General features: G+C 59.4%; 5 protein-coding genes across 5 annotated transcripts; 3 read left to right on the forward strand and 2 right to left on the reverse strand.

The window, feature by feature from the left end:
- Nucleotides 1-78: 78 nt before the first annotated feature.
- On the reverse strand, nt 79-5,617 carry MKK02DRAFT_45646 (uncharacterized protein; the record flags this gene model as incomplete). The annotated part of the gene is made up of 4 exons (XM_053093529.1): nt 79-1,955; nt 1,989-4,936; nt 4,981-5,532; nt 5,577-5,617. 4 exons carry the CDS (start codon nt 5,615-5,617, stop codon nt 79-81), a joined length of 5,418 nt encoding a protein of 1,805 aa, XP_052946716.1.
- Nucleotides 5,618-5,839: 222 nt separating this feature from the next.
- Nucleotides 5,840-7,194, forward strand: MKK02DRAFT_45647 (putative ferrochelatase; the record flags this gene model as incomplete). Its single annotated transcript, XM_053093530.1, has 3 exons — nt 5,840-5,949; nt 6,034-6,741; nt 6,786-7,194. The coding sequence occupies 3 exons, from the start codon at nt 5,840-5,842 to the stop codon at nt 7,192-7,194; spliced, it is 1,227 nt and encodes a 408-aa protein (XP_052946717.1).
- Nucleotides 7,195-7,468: 274 nt separating this feature from the next.
- On the forward strand, nt 7,469-9,878 carry MKK02DRAFT_26447 (mannosyltransferase; the record flags this gene model as incomplete). The annotated part of the gene is made up of 8 exons (XM_053087193.1): nt 7,469-7,638; nt 7,703-7,809; nt 7,857-8,011; nt 8,059-8,218; nt 8,263-8,555; nt 8,593-9,054; nt 9,098-9,589; nt 9,633-9,878. 8 exons carry the CDS (start codon nt 7,469-7,471, stop codon nt 9,876-9,878), a joined length of 2,085 nt encoding a protein of 694 aa, XP_052946718.1.
- A 235-nt stretch (nt 9,879-10,113) lies between these two features.
- On the forward strand, nt 10,114-12,214 carry MKK02DRAFT_45649 (uncharacterized protein; the record flags this gene model as incomplete). The annotated part of the gene is made up of 4 exons (XM_053093531.1): nt 10,114-10,652; nt 10,702-10,957; nt 11,003-11,901; nt 11,944-12,214. 4 exons carry the CDS (start codon nt 10,114-10,116, stop codon nt 12,212-12,214), a joined length of 1,965 nt encoding a protein of 654 aa, XP_052946719.1.
- A 324-nt stretch (nt 12,215-12,538) lies between these two features.
- MKK02DRAFT_25677 (putative acetyl-CoA carboxylase) lies at nt 12,539-19,561 on the reverse strand (the record flags this gene model as incomplete). The annotated part of the gene is made up of 7 exons (XM_053087073.1): nt 12,539-13,629; nt 13,662-13,850; nt 13,893-18,503; nt 18,536-18,927; nt 18,960-19,225; nt 19,259-19,341; nt 19,480-19,561. The coding sequence occupies 7 exons, from the start codon at nt 19,559-19,561 to the stop codon at nt 12,539-12,541; spliced, it is 6,714 nt and encodes a 2,237-aa protein (XP_052946720.1).
- Between the last annotated feature and the right edge of the window lie 392 nt (nt 19,562-19,953).

Genomic DNA, 19,953 nt, shown 5'->3' on the forward strand with positions numbered 1-19,953 from the left:
GGACAGTTGTCGATATTCTACATTATAGTTACATACTGCTAGATGCTAGCTACCTCACTGTTACTATCAACAGTACCGCTACTCCTGCACATCCTCAAAAGCCCTTTCCAGCCCCTCCTCCAACCACCTCCCGAGCGCCCGGTCCCCGACCGCCCCTGCCCCATTACTAATCGCTCTCCAATCTCCCTCCAGCTCTCTGAGCAACCCCTCGGCTCTATCCCGCTCACTTCCACTCCCGATGCTCACTCTGCCGCCCTTCCCCACTTTCTCGTCATCCCGCATGATACTGTCCTCATCTTGCCGCTCTGGCAGAACCGCGCGTCGGAGCAGGATCTGCGAGGCTGACAATAACGACCCGGCCTCTGCAAGTTGATGACATACCCGGAGGAGCACGGTGCCCTCGTCGGTCGTGGCGGAGATCTGGTCCGAGAGGGTATTGGCCAGACTTTGAAAGTCATTGATGATCCCGACCGGATCAGCCGAGGCGGAATTGACCTCCTCCTCGGTGATGATTACCAACCCCTCATCCGCGTCTCTTTGGCCAGTCATGACGTCCCATGCCCCACTGAAACCGACAAGGGTGAGAAGAACGGTCCGCGCGGCCTTAACGAGGTCGGCGGTCCGACTACCGAGGATAGGCGTCTTGGCAAAGTCCACAAGAACCACCTCTTGCTGGGCCTCGACATGTTCCAGCTCTTTGTGCAGCGCGGCCTGCTCTTCCTCCGTTGATGGCGCGATTTGGGCGGAGAGGAGGCGGGGGTGATTGAGGGCAAAGCGGATCGACACGAGGAGGGGGAGAGCAGCGGATGAAAAGTCGGAAAGGAGAGTGATGTTTGCGCCGATCGACGTGGATATGGCGTGGAAGAGCTCGATGGTGCTGCTCATTTCCTGGATGGCGGGGAGGGAGAGTGGCGAGTCGGCATCCCACGACAAATTCTTTATGGTTTGAAAGGTCGTGAGGCGGACAAAGGGGATGACGTCCGACCGGACAAAGCTGGCCGTGTCTGGTAAAGAAGCCAGCAGGGTCTTGACGACCAGCAACATCCCGCACCAAGCGGAATGGACCGAGTATTCGCCGACGTCCGGCGTGATACGGCCGTACTCTGCCTCGGTCGCAATAGCATTGTCGCCGTAAGCTGGAAGGATACCGGATACCGCCAGCTTCTCGGCCGCACGGGGATGATTGGCGAGTGCGAGGTGGAGAAGGAGCACGCTAGGGAGATATGCTGGGACATTGCCAGATTGGATCCGGACCCGATTGACCAGCTCGAGCGAGCGCTGGATGAGGTTGGAAGAGGCTAGTTTGTCCAGCCAGACGGTGGTTTTCAGGCCAATCATCTCGCAGAGAGGGGTGGTGGTGAGGGCGAGATCGGACGGTGCGCCAGTGCCTCGTCGGACAGAGTCAAGCGCGAGGTCCGCCGCTTCGAGGATGAAGGACCCGCCGACCTCGACGGTGTTTTCGATGCTGATGGTCATTGGGCGGGCGGCGAGGCGGGCAAAGAGGGATTGAAGGATGTCGAGGGTGGGGCGGTGGATGGGGGGAAGTTCGGGCTGGCGCATGGAGAGGATAGGGGGGAATTCCGGGTTTTCAATAATGGTCCGGACCTGGGCGCTTATGGTGTCGAGGGGGGCAGAGTCGACCTGGACATCTTCGGCAAGTGCGATTTGCAGGAGTACCGCGAGGATCGACAGCCGCTCAAAGTGGACACCGCGCATCGCGTCGCCAGAGCGCCGCTCATCCGCCGTGATTTCGCCGACGACTGCGGCAGCCCGAAGTGCCGTTTTGGCAGCGAGAGGGTCGCCCTCTGCCCAACTCGCGACGTTATCCGCTAAGGACCGGAAGGCACGCGTGAGCGCAATGTCCGCTTCGAGCATGGACCAGTTGAGGTTGAGGGTGTCTAGGGCAAGGTTCACGACCGGCTGGTGGTCCGGATCTCGCGCTTGGGGGTTGCCATCTACCGTCAGCCATACCCTGTGGCAGGACTCACCATAAAGAAAGGCAATCCCATAGTCCCGCTCGCAGAGCATCCGCGTACTTCGCGATCTCTCCACTCTTATTCCGGCCACTTCCAACCGCTTCCCTTCCCTCGCCTGCAACTCTGGCTCACAACTACTATGTGTCGCCTTTCCAACCATCTCGGCCAATCTCTCCCCATTCCGCCAGGTCCCCATGATGAGGTCCAAAGCCTCGCTCTTCTCTTCGTCATCACCTAGCAGCTGGAGTTCCGTGGCTAGCAGGGCGGCCGCGTTGGCCCTCGCCTGCGTGGCGTACGCGTACGACGTGATACGGGCCGCAAAATCCGGTGTGTGGATGGAGAGTTGGAAGGTAGGAGGGGTGGGCACTGAGGTGCTGGCGATGTCGTAGATGGCTTTCCAGAAGGGCTTGTTGGTGCGAAGGGTGGGGATGGTGGACGTTGCCGAGGGGAAGATGAGCGCTGCATGACAGAATGCCAATGCGGAAGAGAGGACCTGAGGAATGTCGTCGAATGTCTCCGGAGCGGACAGCTGGGTGACAGCAAGGTCGAGGGGGGCGGCAAGGGCTGATTCGAGGCCGATGCACGCAGGTGCGCATCCCGGCTGGGTAGAGATGATAGTAGCGAGGAGGTCCCACAAGGCAGCCCGCTGCTCCGGGGCAGCATCCTCCGCGGCGAGACGGGACAGCTGGGCGCACGTCGTATCCGCGTTCCGAAGCAGCCCCGCCAGGCTAGGCTTGCGGGGATCCAGGGCGGTCGAGTTGAGGAACGTCCGGACAAGCTTGAGGAGCGGTGTCCGGACGGAGGTACTTGGCGATACTGCGAGGTGCAGTATAGCCTCCACTAGCGACACCTTCTCGCCGTCGACTACCGAAGTAGCCGAAAACAGGCTGAAGGGGAGGTTGGCAGCCGAGACGCCAGACTTTATAGATACACGCAGTAAGGCCGATAAGAGGTTGATGGCAGCCTCGACGGCCCGAGTGACCGCCGCGGCTTCTCCAACCTGGTGGTTTGCCGCCATACGTTGAGCGACTGCCGGGCCCTGCACGAGCAGCTCGACAATGGGACGATAGGTAATGGTTGATGCGGACGTGATGAAGACCTCAATGGTGGCCTGAGCAGCGGCAGTGAGGGTGATACCATCCGCCTCGGTAGGGTGGGACAGTATAGTCTCGTACAGCTCGCACAGTCTCGAGGCGAGGACGTATTTCCGGGTAGGTTCGGCATATCGCCACCCGGCAAACATGGACCACGCGTCCGCAAAGGTGTGATGTACCGCCGCGCGCAAGCTTGCGTCGTCCTCTTGGTCCTGGAACGAGCAGGCGACCATAGCAGAGACGACACAGTGGAGACTGGCCGTGATCTCGTGTGTCCCTCGGGCGGAGTCAGCGTGGACGAGCGAGTATGCCAGACCGCGCTTCCGGCCGGGAACGCCAAAGAAGCCGGTCGAGCGGATGGCGGCGGAGACGAGTGATGGATGGAAGTGGAGGAGGGAAGTGAGGATGTCGAGGGATAAAGTTGCAGCGATGTAGTCGTCCGCCTCGATTTGCTGTAAAGTCTGGAAGACGATTTCGAGAATGGTATAGACCGCATGCCCGCCGGTGGGGGGGATGAGCGTGAGGAGTCGCGCCGCGATCCCCCCTATTGGCTTGAGAACGCAGCTCAGGAGCCGCAATCCGGCAAGCAGGCCTCCCTTGCCGCCTAGATCCGCCACCGACAGGCAGACGCAGTTGTCCGATACTGCCGCATCCCGCTGATTCAGATCTCGCAATCCTGATGCAGCGCGCATGACTTCTATCATGATTGTCCACCCCGGCAGCGGGATTTGCCAAGTGACCAGATGTCTCGCCCCTTTCTCCTCGAGCACAACGCCCTGGCTGCCCGCGTGAACGACCTTTCCACCTGGCAGCACCAAATCCCTCGCCGCCTCTACCAGCATCCGCCCCTCTGCATCCTTGTTGAGAAAGCGATACCATCCCGTTTCTGTCGGTATGACGACCGCCTCGAGGTTGGAAAAGTACTCTGCTACCCGTTGGATTGGGCGGACATCGAACAGTTCCGCCTCGGCAGCATTCTCGTCCGTTATGCCGGACAGCGATGTGAGGATGTTAGGGAGGAGAGCTGGGTCGTAGGGGTACCGCGACTCATCGAGGAGGGCACGGCGTAGTGGCTGGGGATGATCCGCGACCCAGTAGTCGGCGGAAAGGGCAAGGGAGGTGGATGGGGAGCCGGTCGAGAAAAGCATGTCCCATACGTTGTACAAGTCTGCACGGTCCGGGAGGTTGGAGAGTCGCATCATGCTTACGAGACCGATGAGGAGGTCCTTGAGGACTTTGCGTCGGCTGGTCTCGTTCCGGTCCCGAGAGGCACCGAGGGGTGACACCGAAAGCAGAGGACCGGTGAGGATTTCTCCGAGCCAAGGGAAGAGCCCCGAGCTCTCTGCTAGCGACCGAGCAGCCATTTCCTGATACGCCTGTCCCTCGTAGCCCGTATTTGGCGGCATCCGATCTGGCGGGAGGGAATGGAGGAGGATTGCCCATGCGAGCGAGACGGCCGGGAGGGGCGTCATGGGGAAGACTGGGGCCATTCCGCCTTCGGAAGATGCGGGTCCAGGCGAAAGACCGGACGTCTGATCATTGATGAAGAGATGGAGGGATAGTATGGCATCCTTGGAGTTGCGCAGAGCACTGACGAGCTCGTTCTCGCCTGGCTCGACGATACCGCCGATACCGATAGCGTCGAGCACGATGAGGAGGGCAAGGTCACGTATCCGTACCGATAGCCGCTGACATTCAGTGTCCGATTCCCAGACATCCCGGTTGGCTTGTTCGGTCGCAAAGCTGGACGCCATGAAGCCGCGGACGAGCCCTTCGGAGATGAGGATGGGGCGCTCGGGCGTTTGGTATAGCACCAGGAAGAGAATTTCGAGGACGGCGGATTGAAGTCGGAGCTGATGTGATGACCTGATATAAGCTATGATGGCTCGGGAAGGCGAAGATGAACCCACCAGAACAGCGCATGCCGTGCCTGCTTCTCCCCAAGTCCCTGCTGCGCCAATCCCGCCCAGCCTTTGAACAGGCCCTCCATATACTCTGCCGCATCCGGCATCATCTCCTCCCTGATGTCCTGCGCGAGCTTCACCCACTCGCTGTCCCCGGCCTGCGCTGCCAGATGCAGTATCTCCAGCGCAATCTGCGCCAGCGCGAGGCATTCCTCCGAGTACCACACCAGCAGCGCATCCAGCTCTGTTGCAGAGCCATCCTGCACGTATGTCGTATAGCTCTTGACCAAAAGACAAGCCTCCGCGCCGGCTATGCCTGTACACTCCGCCAGCTTGGACGCCAGAGCTCGGCTCGGCTCGTCAATGTCCACCTGGACGCCTGGAGCCGGTGAGACGGTGGGCTGAGAGAATACATTCGGGCCGTCTTTCGAGCCGGATTTGGCGCGCCGCCAGGGTGTACGGAGACGGTCGATGTGGTGTGTGAAGATGAGGCGGAGCTTGGGGGAGGGAAGCGTCGCGCCGGGGTTTAGTAGGGTGTCGCGGAGGGTGGTGAGCGGCCTATGTGTGAGCTGCGGTCTGATCTCGATCTGGAGATGGCCCACCATAGGTAATCCTCTGCCTGTAGCCTCGTCGCTGCTGCCATCGTGCCCCTGTTGCTGTATGTAGTGGTAGTAGTGAAGTCAAAGCTGGACCTGTGCTCATGGACCTCTCTCTTGGTAAGGCGAATTGTTTCACCGTTACTTTCAGCTTTTTATCCCAGGAATGTGACCATTACGGCAAGGCTGTCAAGGCGAGATCGTCATTCGCTGATTTCAAGGCGATCGCTCTTCTATCTCATATTCACTCTCTCACAACTCAGAGCATCATGAGCCTTCGTCAATCCGCCGGCCTGCTGGCTCGCTCGACGCCCGCATCGGGCTCGACGACTGCCATCCGCAGTCTTGCTACGGTCCACCCCGTAACTTCTGCCAAACCGTGAGTTGATCCCGACGATGCGTAGAAGACCGAGGGGCGGAGCGGAGGACCTGCGGTGCACAAGGACCATCAGCTGATATCCAGTCCCACTGGAATTGTCATGATGAATATGGGCGGCCCGTCTACCATCCCCGAGGTCCACGACTTTCTCTCGCGACTCTTTCATGACCGCGATCTCATCCCCCTTCCCATGCAAAGCATCCTCGCTCCCTTGATCGCCCGCCGCCGCACCCCTAAAATCGAAAAGCAATACACCGAGATCGGCGGCGGATCGCCCATTCTCAAATGGACGAGGGAGCAGGGCCGGCAGATGTGCGAGCTGCTGGATGAGCTGCGGCCGGAGAGTGCGCCGCACAAGCCATACGTCGCTTTCCGGTACGCCAAGCCCCTGACAGAGGACTGTCTGGCGGAGATGCGGGCGGATGGGGTGACGCGGGCGGTGGCGTTCAGCCAGTACCCCCAGTACTCGTGCTCCACCACCGGAAGTAGTCTGAACGAGCTGTTTGTGCAGTCGGTCAAGAACAAGCGGGGGGCGGAGAATTGGGGAGGGAATGGGGAGGTGGAATGGAGCATTCTGGATCGGTGGCCAAAACACGCCGGACTCGTCGAGGCGGTCACGCAGAATATTCGGGCGGCGCTCAAGCAGTATCCGGAGGCAAAGCGGGATAACGTCGTGTTGCTGTTCTCGGCGCACTCGCTCCCACTGGAGATTGTCAACAGAGGGGATCCGTACGTGGCGGAAGTGGCGGCGACAGTGTACTCTGTCATGGAGAAGCTCGGCTTTTCCAACCCGTAAGGCCGCCGAATACTTAAGCACGGGTGTAGCTAATGATCAGGTACCGGCTTACATGGCAATCCCAAGTCGGCCCCAAGGCATGGCAAGGTCCGCAGACCTCCGACTCTATCGAGGGCTTTGCCAAGAACGGTCAAAAAGACATCTGTCTCGTCCCCATCGCCTTCACGTCGGACCACATCGAAACGCTGTACGAGCTGGACATTGAGGTCAAGGAGGAGGCGGACAAGCTGGGCGTCGATCTGAAGCGGGCGGAGAGTCTGAATGACTCGCCCATTTTTGTGCGGGCACTGGCGGATCTGATCAAGGGGCATCTGGATCAGTATGACATGACGGGGAAGCCGACGGGGAAGCAATTGGGGCTGAGGTGTCAGGGGTGCACGAACCCAAAGTGTGGAAAGACCAAGGAGTGGATGGCGACGGGTGGAAGGGGAGTAGAGGCTACAGCATAGTATAATGCCATTGATCATATGCTCTCCGGTTTGCGTCCTGCAGCCGCTCGTGCAAGCGTGTCCTATATGTCTTTGCCGCAATTTCAGTCGGCGAAGCGCTCGTGCACGTTAGACTGTTCGGGCATCGGGCGAAACTTAATTCGAAAACACGTCCACGTTTCGCGCATTGACAAAGCTGTTACATTCATACATGGCCAATTGCAAGAACCAGCAGAGTACCTGCCCAGTCATTCCTCTCCGCTCCTACTATCCCGCCTACAGGTACTAGTCCAAGATGGCGACACTCCCAGGCACAGAGTCGGTCCGTTTTCGCTACCCCACGACCGGCCCCAATGCTCGTGTCCCCAAAGTACCCGAGCCGCCCAAGAAGGACCAGTTTGGGTCGATGGCGCCGCAGGGGTGGAAGAGGCGGCACCAGGGACTGCTGCAGGATCAAGTCGGGCGGTGCGTCATAAAGCCAGCTAGCCGCTTCTTGGATGTGTGAGAGAGCGTCAGCTGACTCAGTCAGGCAAAACCGAGGCCCGCTCGTTCCCTCATTATCGGTCGCATTCCGGATGCTATGGCTCATCAGGTCATTAGGCGCCATGTACAGTATCATATCTGACTGTGATGAGGGTAAATCTGCTGCGACATAAACGAAGAACTATCCGCTGACGCTCTAGTTTTCAACTTCTGGGAGCCGCTGCATTACTTCCACCACAATACTGGCTTCCAGACATGGGAGCTCTCCCCGCAATTCGCGGTCCGCGGCTGGGCGTATCTGCTGCTGCACTGGCCATTTGCGAGGGTGATACCGCGAATGCTGGGATTGACGAAGGTGAGCTGAGCTACCCGCGAGGAGGGGGAGCCACAGCTGACAAGCAGCGCGGGGAGTTCCTTGCATTGAGGATGTTCCTTGCTGCGTTCTCTTCTTTCTGCGAAGCCAAGTTCTACCGCGCTGTCGTGGATACGGTCAATGAGCGGGTAGGGCGATACCTGCTGTTTGGGATGCTGTTTAGTGCGGGCATGTTCGGCTCGGCGGTCGGTGAGTTGTCAGATGCCGCCCATTCAGCCTGCAGCTGATCGCAGCGTTCCTGCCGAGCACATTCACCATGTATACCACTCTCCTGGCGCTTTCGTACGGCTTCCACCCTGCCACCTCGACCGACACTGGCCGGAGCCGTGCGGTCAAAGCAACCGTCTGGACAGCGGCAGGCGCCATCATCGGCTGGCCATTCAGCGCAGCTCTGGGCATCCCCTTTGTCATTGAACAGCTGTTCTTGACCGGCGGAGAGATTGCTACTGGTGGGGCGAGAGAAAGCCTGAGAGCGAAGAGGTTCGGAACGATGACTTGGGCTGTAGCTCTCGGAGCGACCATTACAGTGAGTCAAGCTTTGCAGAGCCTCTACTAACTGGTAGATCCCTGTCTATCTTATAGACTCGTGGGCGTACGGCCGCTCCACCCTCCCCACGCTCAACATCCTCACCTACAATCTCTTCTCCAAAGGCGGACCCAACCTCTACGGCACATCCCCATGGTACTACTACCTTGCCAACCTCTTCCTCAACTTCAACTTTTTCCTCCCTCTCGCGCTCATCTCTCTTCCGGCTCTTCTCGTGACGTACCTGTACGACAATCGGAGACTCGGCAAGAGGCAGCAAAAGCCAGCTCCGGGCGAGACGTCGCCGTATACTCTTTTGGTCATGCGGCTGCTGCCGTTCTACATCTGGCTCGGGATCATGTCGGCCCAGCCGCACAAGGAGGAGCGCTTCTTCTTCCCGGCGTACCCGCTCTTGTGCTTTAACGCCGCTGTGGCCGTTTTCCTGGTCAAAGGCTGGGTGGAGACGTACTTTATCCACCTCACCAAGTCGCCCTACCGAGTAGGTCTTGAGCAGGGGAGATTGGGTAGGCGCTGACCATCAGGCGAGCAAAAGCGCCCTCTTCTCCAACATCTCCCTTTTCCTCGTCCTCTTCCCCGGAGTCCTCTCCCTCGGACGCATTTGGGCCACCTACAACTTCTACCACGCCCCTCTTGACCTCGCGTTCCACTTCCAGTCCAAATCCCTCCCCTCGGTTCTCGGCTCTCAAGGCTACGTCCCGCAGATGCCCCCGAAGGGATACCAACCCGGTCCCGGAGAGATCGTCAAGCCCCACTGGGACTATTCGGCCCTGCTCGACTTGGAACCGCGCGTCAGGCTGTGCTATGCGGGAGAATGGTATCGATACCCCGGGAGCTACCTCGTGCCGGATGGCGTCGATGTCAACCTTATCAGGACAGAGTTTGACGGGATGATGCCCCGTCCTTGGGAGCCGTCTGCGGAGGCTGAGGGTGTCTGGCCGAGGGAAGAGACAAGGACAGTCAGGCTGGGACGGTTCAACGGGGAGAACAAGGCTTCACAGGAGCCGGGCACCTTTGTGAGCTATCAAACGCAGGCAAAGCTTATAGCTGACCTTTCAGGTCGAAGCTGAGCAGTGTGACTACCTCGTTGCGCTCCAGGCACCCTCGCAGACGTACACCAAGCTTGAGCCAGACTGGGTGTCCGACCCGGCATGGGACGTCGAGATCTGCCTGCCTTTCCTCGACGGGCCGAGCTCGGCCTGGTGGTCCCGCTTGGTCGACCTGCCCTTTGTCGGCGGTCTGCAAGTCGGGCGTGAGTGGGGCAAGTACTGTCTCCTGAAGCGGAAGAGCGGGCCTTATGCCTAGAGCGTAGATGAGCTGTGACGATGCAAAAGACCATCCCACACCCAAAAGGCCTAGAAGTATACGCACGGATCAGAACTCTTACAGCCGAATTTGCTTCCGTCCCCGTCCCTTGCAGGATGAAGTGATTTTCCGCCTTTGGGCTCTGGTTGCTTGGCCTATTCCCGAGGACTATCAACAAACAGAAGGTGGAGGACGTCCACCCTGGCTCACAGTCACGTCAAAGCACCGCGCGGCTATGTCTATCCCTATATCCACAGATATAGCTTCTAGGTACCCCTATCCTATCAACGGCGGAGAATCAGCGAGTCCGAATCCGGGATTCCCGGCTCAGGTATCCCCATACACCCCTTCGAATGGGTACTCGCCTGCTTCGGGGGGTGTAGGGGGTCCACTGCGACCTCCTCCAGCGTATGGTGTCACAGGCGTCCGGAGTCCATTGGGCTCGGCGTACGGTCCGTCAGGCGCGTCCGCGAGCGGCTTTCCCTCGGCCTTTGGCGGTCCATCAACGCCAACTACGGGCTCAACATCCTTCCCTACCCCTTCTTCCTTCCCTTCGGTCCCGAACCGACCAACCCTTCCAAGATCCAATGGCGGCACGCCTATCCAGGTGTCACGCCCCTCGACGCCGGGCTCCTTTCCAGGCCAGATCAACGCTGTCCCTGGTCCATCGTCAATTCCAACGAGCATCAGGGAGCCAATGAGGCGGAAACGAAAGTGGGACGCGCAGGGGTACACGAGGGAAGAGCAGGAACATCTCGAGCAGCGTAGCACTGAGTGAGCTGCGCCACCCAGACCGTGGATGGACGAAAGCTGACAGCTGCAGACTGCACCTATCCCTCCTCCTGGACCAGGAAGAAGCGACCAACCCCTCCCCGGCCCGGTTCACATCCTACGAAGATATGGTGAACCGCTTATTACCCTGGCATGTCTGGCAGATACACGACGAAGAGTTGGCGGATGGAAGTAAGGAGAATGCACAAGCGGTAGAGGAGCGGGAGAAGGTAGAAGCGGGGATACTGGTTGGGCGGATACGGAAGATCAATGAGCGGTTTCAGAGCGCAAGGCGGAGAGAGGGAAGTGTGAGTTGATTCCTGCATTGAACATCTAAGCAGCTGACATTGCAGGCAAATCGCAGATCCTTCGATATGGTCTCCCTGATCAATATGACGAAAGACTCGGCCGAGGAGATGCGGACCGAGCTCGCCCCGCATCAGGCCCGACTGCAGGGGCTCGAGTCTGCCTGGAAGGGACATCAGGATGCCATCAGGCGGGCGGAGGCGGAACGGAAGCGCATCAGGGATGAGGAAGAGCGGAGGAAGCAAAAGGCGATTGATGATGCGCGGAGAGCCAAGGAGGCTGCCGACGCCAAGGTGGCAAGGGAGGCGAGGGAGGCTGCAGAGAGGAAGGTGGCTGAGGAGCGGAGAGAGGCTGCTGCTGCTGCTGCTGCAAAAGCGGCGGCGGAGAAGGAGAAGGCGAAAGCAGTTACGCCGGCCAAATCGCCAGCAGCAGAAGCGGCGGGATCTGGGACGAGGGGGACGCCGAGAGGGCGCGGGAGACCGAGAGGAAGGGGAACCGCGCGAGGCGGGGCACCATCCCTGCGAGAGACGGTCCTCACTCAACATTCGACAAGTACGCCTACGTCGCCTGCACCCCTTACGCCCTCGGCCAAGGCTGCATCTCCATCCGCACCCTCCACGCCTGCCCCTCTCGCGCCTACTACCCCCGGCGCTGGTCCCTCCAAGCCTTCCACACCCAATGGCATCTCCACACCTGGCACGGCTGCAGGCACGCCTCGACCTCCCGGCCCAGCGGGCGTAGCCAACGCCCAGAAACCAGGTCAACCCCCCATAACCCTCGTCATGAAGATCCACGCTATCCCGCAATTGATACGCCTCGGTCTCGTCGCCATGCCTCGTCCGCCTGTACCGCCAGGCGGTGTACCTCATCCCCCTCAACCACTGTTCCCAGCGGTCATCAAGGGACCGGTACCTGGCGCATCCACGGGGGATATCTATATCCAAGTGTAAGCTATTCTCACGATGGGGAATCCAGAGCTGACGTTCAGACAACTCTCCCTTTGCTCCGCGGCGCAATTGCAGGGTTTAGCCAAGGCGTTGAATATCGCAGTCCCCGAGTCGAAGCAAGGGGCCGGCACGCCCAATGCCGGAGCCACCGCGCCGGCGGCCGGTATTGTTCCAAGACCGCCTATGGCAGGCTCGACCGCCACTCCAGCGTCAGCTGCGGCCCCGATCGTCCCTGCTCCTGTACCGGCTTCGGCTCCAACGGCGGCTCCTGTACAGGCGGTATTCGGATCTGCACCTCCGCCGTCGACATGATCTGAGGGAAGATGGGGATACTCGCCTGGGCAAGAGGGGAGCAGCCATAGCGGATGTTCCTGCATCAATTGTACTCGATATCAACCATGCAACACACTCTGCGCTAGGACCATCTGCCAGCTATCAGTGCTAAAGTCGACACTGCTTGACGATGATCCGAACCTTGTATTGCATGATCGACTATCTACTCTCTGAGATGTCTATGTATCCTATCATCCGATGCTTCGCCTAACGTACGAAATTACTACACAAAGAAAGCTAAGCTAAACGCTATAAAGGAAAAATGATATCGCCCTACTTGCCCACTGATATGACCCTGCTTGTCTATTGCGCCCCACCCGACAACTGAGTGATAAGGTTGGTCCTCTCTTCTGGACTCAACGTGTCCAAGATCCGCTTGAACCCGCCGAGCACTCCCTCCTGATTCGACCCCGCCCATCCCAAAATCGTATCCGCCACCCACGCATCCTTGACCTGCTGGACATACGACTCGATCGCATCGCCCGACTTTTCAATATACGCCGCCACCTCGTTATCCGCCACCAGCTCGGTGGGGACAAACTCCTCCAGCATCGCCTTGCGCTCGGGGTACGTGAGCGCCGGGTTGGCCGCCGCGAGCTTCTTCATGATGCGCACTTCAGAGAGCTTCCGGCGAAGCGACCAGTAGATGGCCCGACGAGAGTTCTCCCAGTCGCAGGGAACGCAGTCGGCCTTGGCCTTCATACGTCCGGACCGGTCGTGCAGGTCGGCGAATTCGAGCGCGATGGATTGGTACGAGGGACCGAGGTGTTTTTCCCGCGTTTCCAGCTTGGCGAGTGCCGCCTGCTTGTCCTCGGCGCTGAGCTTGGTGTCCTCGGCCGCCGCCTTGAGCTGGGCGTACTCGGGATCCAGGCGAGCCATGGTGGCCTGCACCTTGGGCTTGCGGTATTTGACCTCGACGATACCCTCCGGCTCCAGCACACCACCCCGCGAGTCATTGTCGACAAACATGGACATGTACTCGGGGTTGATGGATGGGTCGAGAACGACCCACGCTCCACCGCGGAGCTCTCCGTTGGGTACGAGGTAGACGATGACGGGCTGCTTGTAGCTGCTGAGCCCGTCGACAATCTTGGCTCCTTCCTTGAGGATCGCCTGCGCCATATCTGACATTCCGCCCGAGAAACCACGGAAGTTGGCAAAGATGACCAAGGGGAGACCTTCCCGGTTGGCATCCTCGATGGCTGTGGCGGTTTTGCGGGAAGAGTCTGGGAACCAGACCGTACCGGCGAGCGAGACGCGGCTCTCGGTAGAGTTTTCGTTGGCTGGGTCTGCTGGGTCGACCCGCTCGATACTGCGGGTCTCGGCAGCGATGACGGCGACGGGGATACCGTTGAGCCGTCCTCGGCCAGTGACAATGGTCTGGGCCCATCCGCCTAAAGTCAGCAAAGTCTTTAGAGTTACTCACCCATGGTCTCGAAGAAAGATCCGTTATCCAGGATACCCGACTTCCACGCCTGCTGTCCGTCCTCTCCTGCCTCGTAACATCCCGCCAAAAAGTTCCTCGGGTCGTACGCCGCCTTGGTAGGTTTCCATTCGACCGCTCGGTCCCAAGAGTCGCCAGTGGGAAGGATAGGGATTGCTCGTCCTCGGCGGTCTGAATGTCAGCTTCATCCCAGTCGACCACGGCAAGACTTACCAGGGATGAACATGAGATAGTTGACGATCTGCAACGCTCCGTCCAGATCACTCGCCGCCACCAAGTGCGAGATACCATTCTTGTACATGATTTGCGGCCCTCCGAGTTGGATGTTGGACGTGTACACCTCCTTCCCGAGCACCTTGTTGATGGCTTGGGCACCGGTAAGAATAATAGGCTGACCCTCTACCTGCACGACACGCTGGCCGAGCCGGACGAGGTACGCTCCAATACCGACCGACCGAGCAGTGACCATGGAGATGGTAAAGATGTCGTCATACGCCCGACTTGTCTCTCCGGCGATGAGACCGGAACCGCGGAGACACTCGACACCGAGTCCGTCCTTGAGACCGATGATGGAGGTGAGTTGGTGGCGACGCTCCCCGTTGACTTCAATCTCGTTGGTGATGACGGATCCCTCTCCGATCTCGTTGAGCTTGTCCAGCTTTTCGGGGGTGAGGTAGAGATAGTCAAAGCCCTTTTCAGGCTTGCCGGGTTCTCTCCAGGCGACGTCAAAGAGCGCCATGACCTCGTCTGCGAGACCGATGCGGGCGCCCGAGTTGGCCGAGAGGTAGACACGGGGGAGACCGTGCTGGCGGGCGTACTGGGTGGCCTTGTAAAAGTACTCATCCTCGATGGGGCCGAACGAACCGATCTGGTAGGTGATGTCGTTGGAGATGACGACTACGCGACGGCCCTTGCTGTACTCGGGAGTCTTCATGGTAAAGACCCAAGCGACCATACCGCAGGTGTTGAGGCCGGGTGCCCGGTTGACCTCGATGAGGTCGCCATGCTCGTCTAGGACCAGCTCGGATGCCGTGAGGAGATCGGTGGGGATTTTGATGTGGGGGAGGTACACCATGAGCTGGCGCCAGGCCTTTTCGATGGCCTGACGGAAGAGGTCAGGGAAGTCGTAGACGTAGGTGGTACCGACGATGTGGGCTTGGTATCGACGGGGCTGGAGGGATTCCTTGGTAGAGTAGGGGAAGTTGACGGGTTGGAGGTGGAATTGGCCCTGTTCTCCGATGGACTTTAGGATCGAGACGCCCCGCTCGTTGTTGACCTCTTGGTACGCCTCAAACTTGACGACGAACCCAGAGACATTCTCGATGAATGCTCGGATGGGCACGACATTCCCCTCGTCGTCCTCAATGACCACCCTGATCTCCGCCTGTGTCACCCGCAACCGCCAGAGCCGCTTCCCGTGGCGCTCAATGAACCCTGCCAGCGCCTCCTGGACGTCGTCAAATGTGACGTTGAGGCTGTAGACGCAGTTGACTGAGATGTGGTTGCAGTCGGCCTGGCGGTACTGGCTGCTAACGACCTCGAGGGTGTCGAGGATATCGCCGACGAGCCGGTCCGTCTCGGAGATGAGGTATTCCGTTTGCTTCATGTTGCCAAGGAAGCGGCCCGGCCGGAGCAGGGCGCGGACAAAGAAGCGAACGTCCGAGGTGTTTTCGCGACCAACGGCGTGGTAGACGTGGATCTGCCTGTTGGACGAGGCCTGGGGGGTGATTTTGAAGTTGGACAAACGTCCCAGCTCCAGCTGGTATGCCAAAGCAGGTTCGATGTTTCGGATCGCCTCTTCCTCCTTCCAGCTCCCATCCGCCGACTCGCGCAAAGTCACATACGACGGGTACTGGTCCTTGCGGCAGATGACGAACGTCACCCGCCTGATCCCCTTGCCCACCACCTTGGCGCCATGCGTGTTGACCACCGTGTTGAACTTTTCCGTCAAGTCCGAGTCCGACATGTCTTCCACGTCAATCAGCCGCAGAGCGACATTCATTACGTGAGGGTGACGCGCCTCCTTGCCGTACTTTTCGATAAAGTCGTCGTGGTTGAAGGCGGGGTACCGGCCGAGCATCCCCTCGAACCCCTGCTCGAGGTCCGCGAGGTGGTTGTAGCTGGTCATGAGACCGAAGCGAGTCGGTTCCGACTTGCTGTTGACGATGTAGTTGAGATCGCTCATACTAGCGATGCGAGAGACGTCCCGAGAAGAGTCGACCCGAGGGGTAATGGGCTCCATGGTGCGTCCGCCGAACTTGAACCGCCACGTGAGGACGTGAGGATCACCGCCTTGCGATCCGGGCTCATAGTCGAGGTGCATGACGTTGTAGACCCGGTACGCACGACGAATGTACACCTCAATCGCCGCAATGGCGACCCAGGGGTCTTCGTGGTCAAAGAATGTGGTAAGGACGTCGTAGACGGTGTAGCGCGAGTCTGTGACCTCCTTGAGGACGTCGCTGGCGGGCATGCGGTGGCCGACACCCTGCTCCCCATAGTAGCTCGTGGTCACCGCCGCCTGCAGGATCTTTTCCAACTGCTTTAAGCGCTCCTCGTAGCTCGGCAAGCTCCCCACAATCATCACCTCTTTTGCCTTGAGGGAGATCTTGGCCATTGGCCGCGAGTCGATCGCCGAGAGCCGGGCAAGGACGTTGATGACGCCGGACGCGGGGTTCATGGAGGCCGAGGGGGATTCAGATTTGATAATGTCGAGAAGGGAGAGGATGAGTTTGGTTTTGGAAGCGATTTTGCTGTGGGAAAGGACGAGACGGACGACCTGGTCGAGATCCTTGTTGTCCTCGCGGAGTTTGAGGATAACGTTTTCCTGGGTCCGCGAGCTGTCCGCGAAGGGCTCCTCGACGTCGGCAAAGTAGGTGAGGAGGCCCGTCCAGGTCTGCCACTCGTGCACCTTGAGCCCGTGCGCGAACGCCGCGATGAGAGCGTCGAGGGGGGTGAGGGCCGCCGTGACCTGCTGGCGCTCCTTGACGGGTACATTTTCCTCGACGAAGATGTCGATGGTCCGGCGCAGACGCTGGCTGGGGAACTCCATCTGCTTGGCGCGGCAAGCATCGACGATGGCGCGGACCTCGTCTTCCAGCTTGGCGGGGATACGGCCAGAGAGGGTGGAGAGGACCTCTTGGACGTGCGAGTAGGGGAGGTCTGGGTTGCGGAGAGCCGCCTCGACCGTGCGGAGAGCGACCGGGATGGACGCGCTGTTGTCGTAACCCGCCAAGTTGTCGTAGAGGAACTCGAGGTTCTCTCGGAGCCGCTGGTGGGGCTTGGTCCCGTACCGCCCGTTCTTGTTTTCAAAGGTGGGAAGCATACCCTCGAACGGCTTGGCGAATTTGACCTTGGTGGGGTCGTCGAGGGTGAGGATACCGAGGAGCTCCCCAGACGACAAAGTTTGGCCTGGTTGCTTCATGAATTGGGCAATACCGCTCTCCCCAGCGGTGACTTGCATGATCATCTTCATGACCTCGACCTCGGCGTAGGCTTCGCCGGCGTCGACGTGGTCGCCCGAGTCGATGAGGTACCGAACGAGTTTACCGGGGGAGGGGGACCGGAGCTGGGTGGGATCTTGCTCGTCCTCAATCATGCAGGTCTTGCTGTCGATGGAGAGCACCATCGCGCCGACCTCTTCCCGCCAGTAGAGGGTGTGCGAGTTGCCCTCCATGGAGACGAGCAGACCGCCGTCCGACAAGCTCCGGCAATTGACAAAGATGCGACCGCCGTTGAGATAGAGGGTAAAGGCATAGAGCGACGCCTTGGCCATGGCGAACGAGTATCGGACCCCGTCCACGATAAACTCGCTCTTGAAGAAGGTCTGGAGGGTGTCCTTGGGCGGGACTTGCCCCTTGTCCAAGACCGACTTGTACTTGGCAAAGGACGCCTCGTAGGCAATGTGGGCCTTGACGACGGCTCCGCAAATGACGGCGACGGTGGTGTCTGGCCGTTCCGACGTCATTCCCTCGGCAATGAGGGAATCGAGCCATTGAGTAGTGAGGGTGTTGTTTTCGAATTCCGGCTTTTCCAAGAGTTTGATGAGGTACTCGACGGTCGTGCGGAACTCTCCCCGGATGCTCAACTCCTTGAGCGCCACCACCATCGACTTGCGCGCCTCTGACCGCTCCATCCCGTAGGCAAAGATGTGCCCGAATTGCGAGTCGGCATACTCGTGGAGACCACCCGCTGAGGATACGGAAAAGTATCCCCAGACGTTCGAGTTGGACCGGAAGTTGAGCTCCGTGAGGTTACCCGACGATGGCTTGAACCCGGCGTCAGGGTTCTCACCAGTGATACGGCAAGCGACAACGTGACCCTTGGGCATGGGCTTGCGCTGGGTGTTGACCGAGTTGGGGTCCGAGCCGTCAAAGTCGATCTCGGTGATCCCGTGGGGGTCGAGACCGTAGAGGGTACGGATGTCGCGGATGCGGTGGAGAGGGATACCCATGGCGATTTGGAGCTGGACAGCGGGGATGTTGCAGCCAGAAACCATTTCCGTGGTGGGGTGCTCGACCTGGAGACGGGGGTTGAGCTCTAGGAAGTAGAACGAGTCGTCGCTGTGCGAGTAGAGGTATTCGACCGTTCCCGCCGAGACGTAGCCGACCAGCTTGGCCAGTCGGACCGCCGCCTTTTCCATTTCCTCGAATTTTTCAGGACGGGCGATGGTGACGGGCGCCTCTTCGATGATTTTCTGGTGTCGCCGCTGGACCGAGCAGTCACGACCAAAGAGGGAGATGGCGTTTCCGTACTGGTCGGCGATGAGCTGGACCTCGAGGTGGCGCGCCGAGCCAGCGAGCTTCATGATGAAGATCGGTGAGCCTAAAGTCAGCGATGATTATACTTTTGCTCACCTGGCACTTCTCCAGCGACCGCTTGGAAGCAGTTTTTAAACTTGTCTGCTTCTTCGACCTTTCGGATACCCTTTCCTCCACCTCCTTCCGACGCCTTGATCATGATTGGCCACCCAATCTCCTCTGCCTTCTTGAGTCCTTCCTCCCACGTAAAGACGCAGGCATCGTTGTACGCCTTTTCGGGGACGGTGACAAAGCCCTGGGGAGAGAGCATAGTGTCGGAGATGCCGGTACCGGACCAGGGCATACATGGGACCTTGGCGTGTTGGGCGACGATGGTGGAAGAGATTTTGTCACCGAGGGAGCGCATGGCGGAGCCGGGAGGACCGATAAAGATGATCTTGGACTTGGCCAGAGTTTCGGGGAGACGAGGGTTCTCGGAAGCGTGGCCCCTGTCGTCAGCCAGGTTATGGGGGAGACTCACCATCCAGCCCAAACAGCGTGAACGCCTGCGCGCTCTGCCACGTCTACAATGTAGTCGACGTTGGCATAGTTGTTGTTGTTGGTTCCTCCTGGGACCTCGACAAAGCGGTCCGCCATGCGAATGTACTCGGCGTTGATGCGGAGATCTTCCGGTGTTGCCATGACGGTGAACTCGATCTGGCGGTCCGAGCCGAAGGTCTCGTAGGACCATTTTCGGATGGAGCGGATCTCCTTGACGGCGGCGATACCGTTGTTGGCGATCAGGACCTGGAATCAGATCTGAACGAGGAGTTGGCTTACCTTGGTGATGACGGTGTGGCCGCCTTGGGCCTTGACAAAGTCGGTGACTCGACTGGGGGTAGCGACCGCGAGAGTGTTGGCGCCTGATAGTCAGCCAAGATTACATGTCGCAGTTGCGATCTTCTGGGATCCCCTGCTTCTACTGCACACGACCTCCGGGTCCCATCACGGCCAACCTCTCTTTGTGATCCAAGCTCAGCTGGCTGGTTCAGTCAACTCACCGATGAAATGAGCGACCTTCTCGTGGTCATATATAGGATTGCTCCCGTTTGGGGCGCTTCCACTGGGAGCGGCCGAAGCCATGATGAAGCGTCGAGCTCGGTGGACCTGGGAAAGGGGAGGAGAAGGGGAAAGTGGAGGCGGAGAGCGGGAAGGGCGGCAGTCGTCTCGCTGTGAAAGTACCGGCTCTCCTGTTTCGACGGTCGGCGAGTGGCTAGCTGTAGGCAATGAGGACCTATAGCCGTGGGTGTAGAAGGTGGTGTAGATGGTAGATAGGTAGAAGGTATAGTTGAACTGTGCACTGATCGCTTGCCCCAACGACGCCAACGGTGAGTTTTGGGTGAGGGGCTCCCTCCCACCCCAGCGACCGCCAATTCTGATCCCGCTCGCCCCAGCAAGCTGCCCGGTTTCGGATTTATCCGGACAAGTCCGTGCGTACATAGGAATCTGTCAGGGTGGGGGAGTGGCGAGTAGAG

This window comes from Dioszegia hungarica (assembly GCF_025882075.1).
Source record: "Dioszegia hungarica strain PDD-24b-2 chromosome Unknown MKK02contig_8, whole genome shotgun sequence".
In the NCBI taxonomy this organism is placed as follows: Eukaryota; Fungi; Basidiomycota; class Tremellomycetes; order Tremellales; family Bulleribasidiaceae; genus Dioszegia; species Dioszegia hungarica.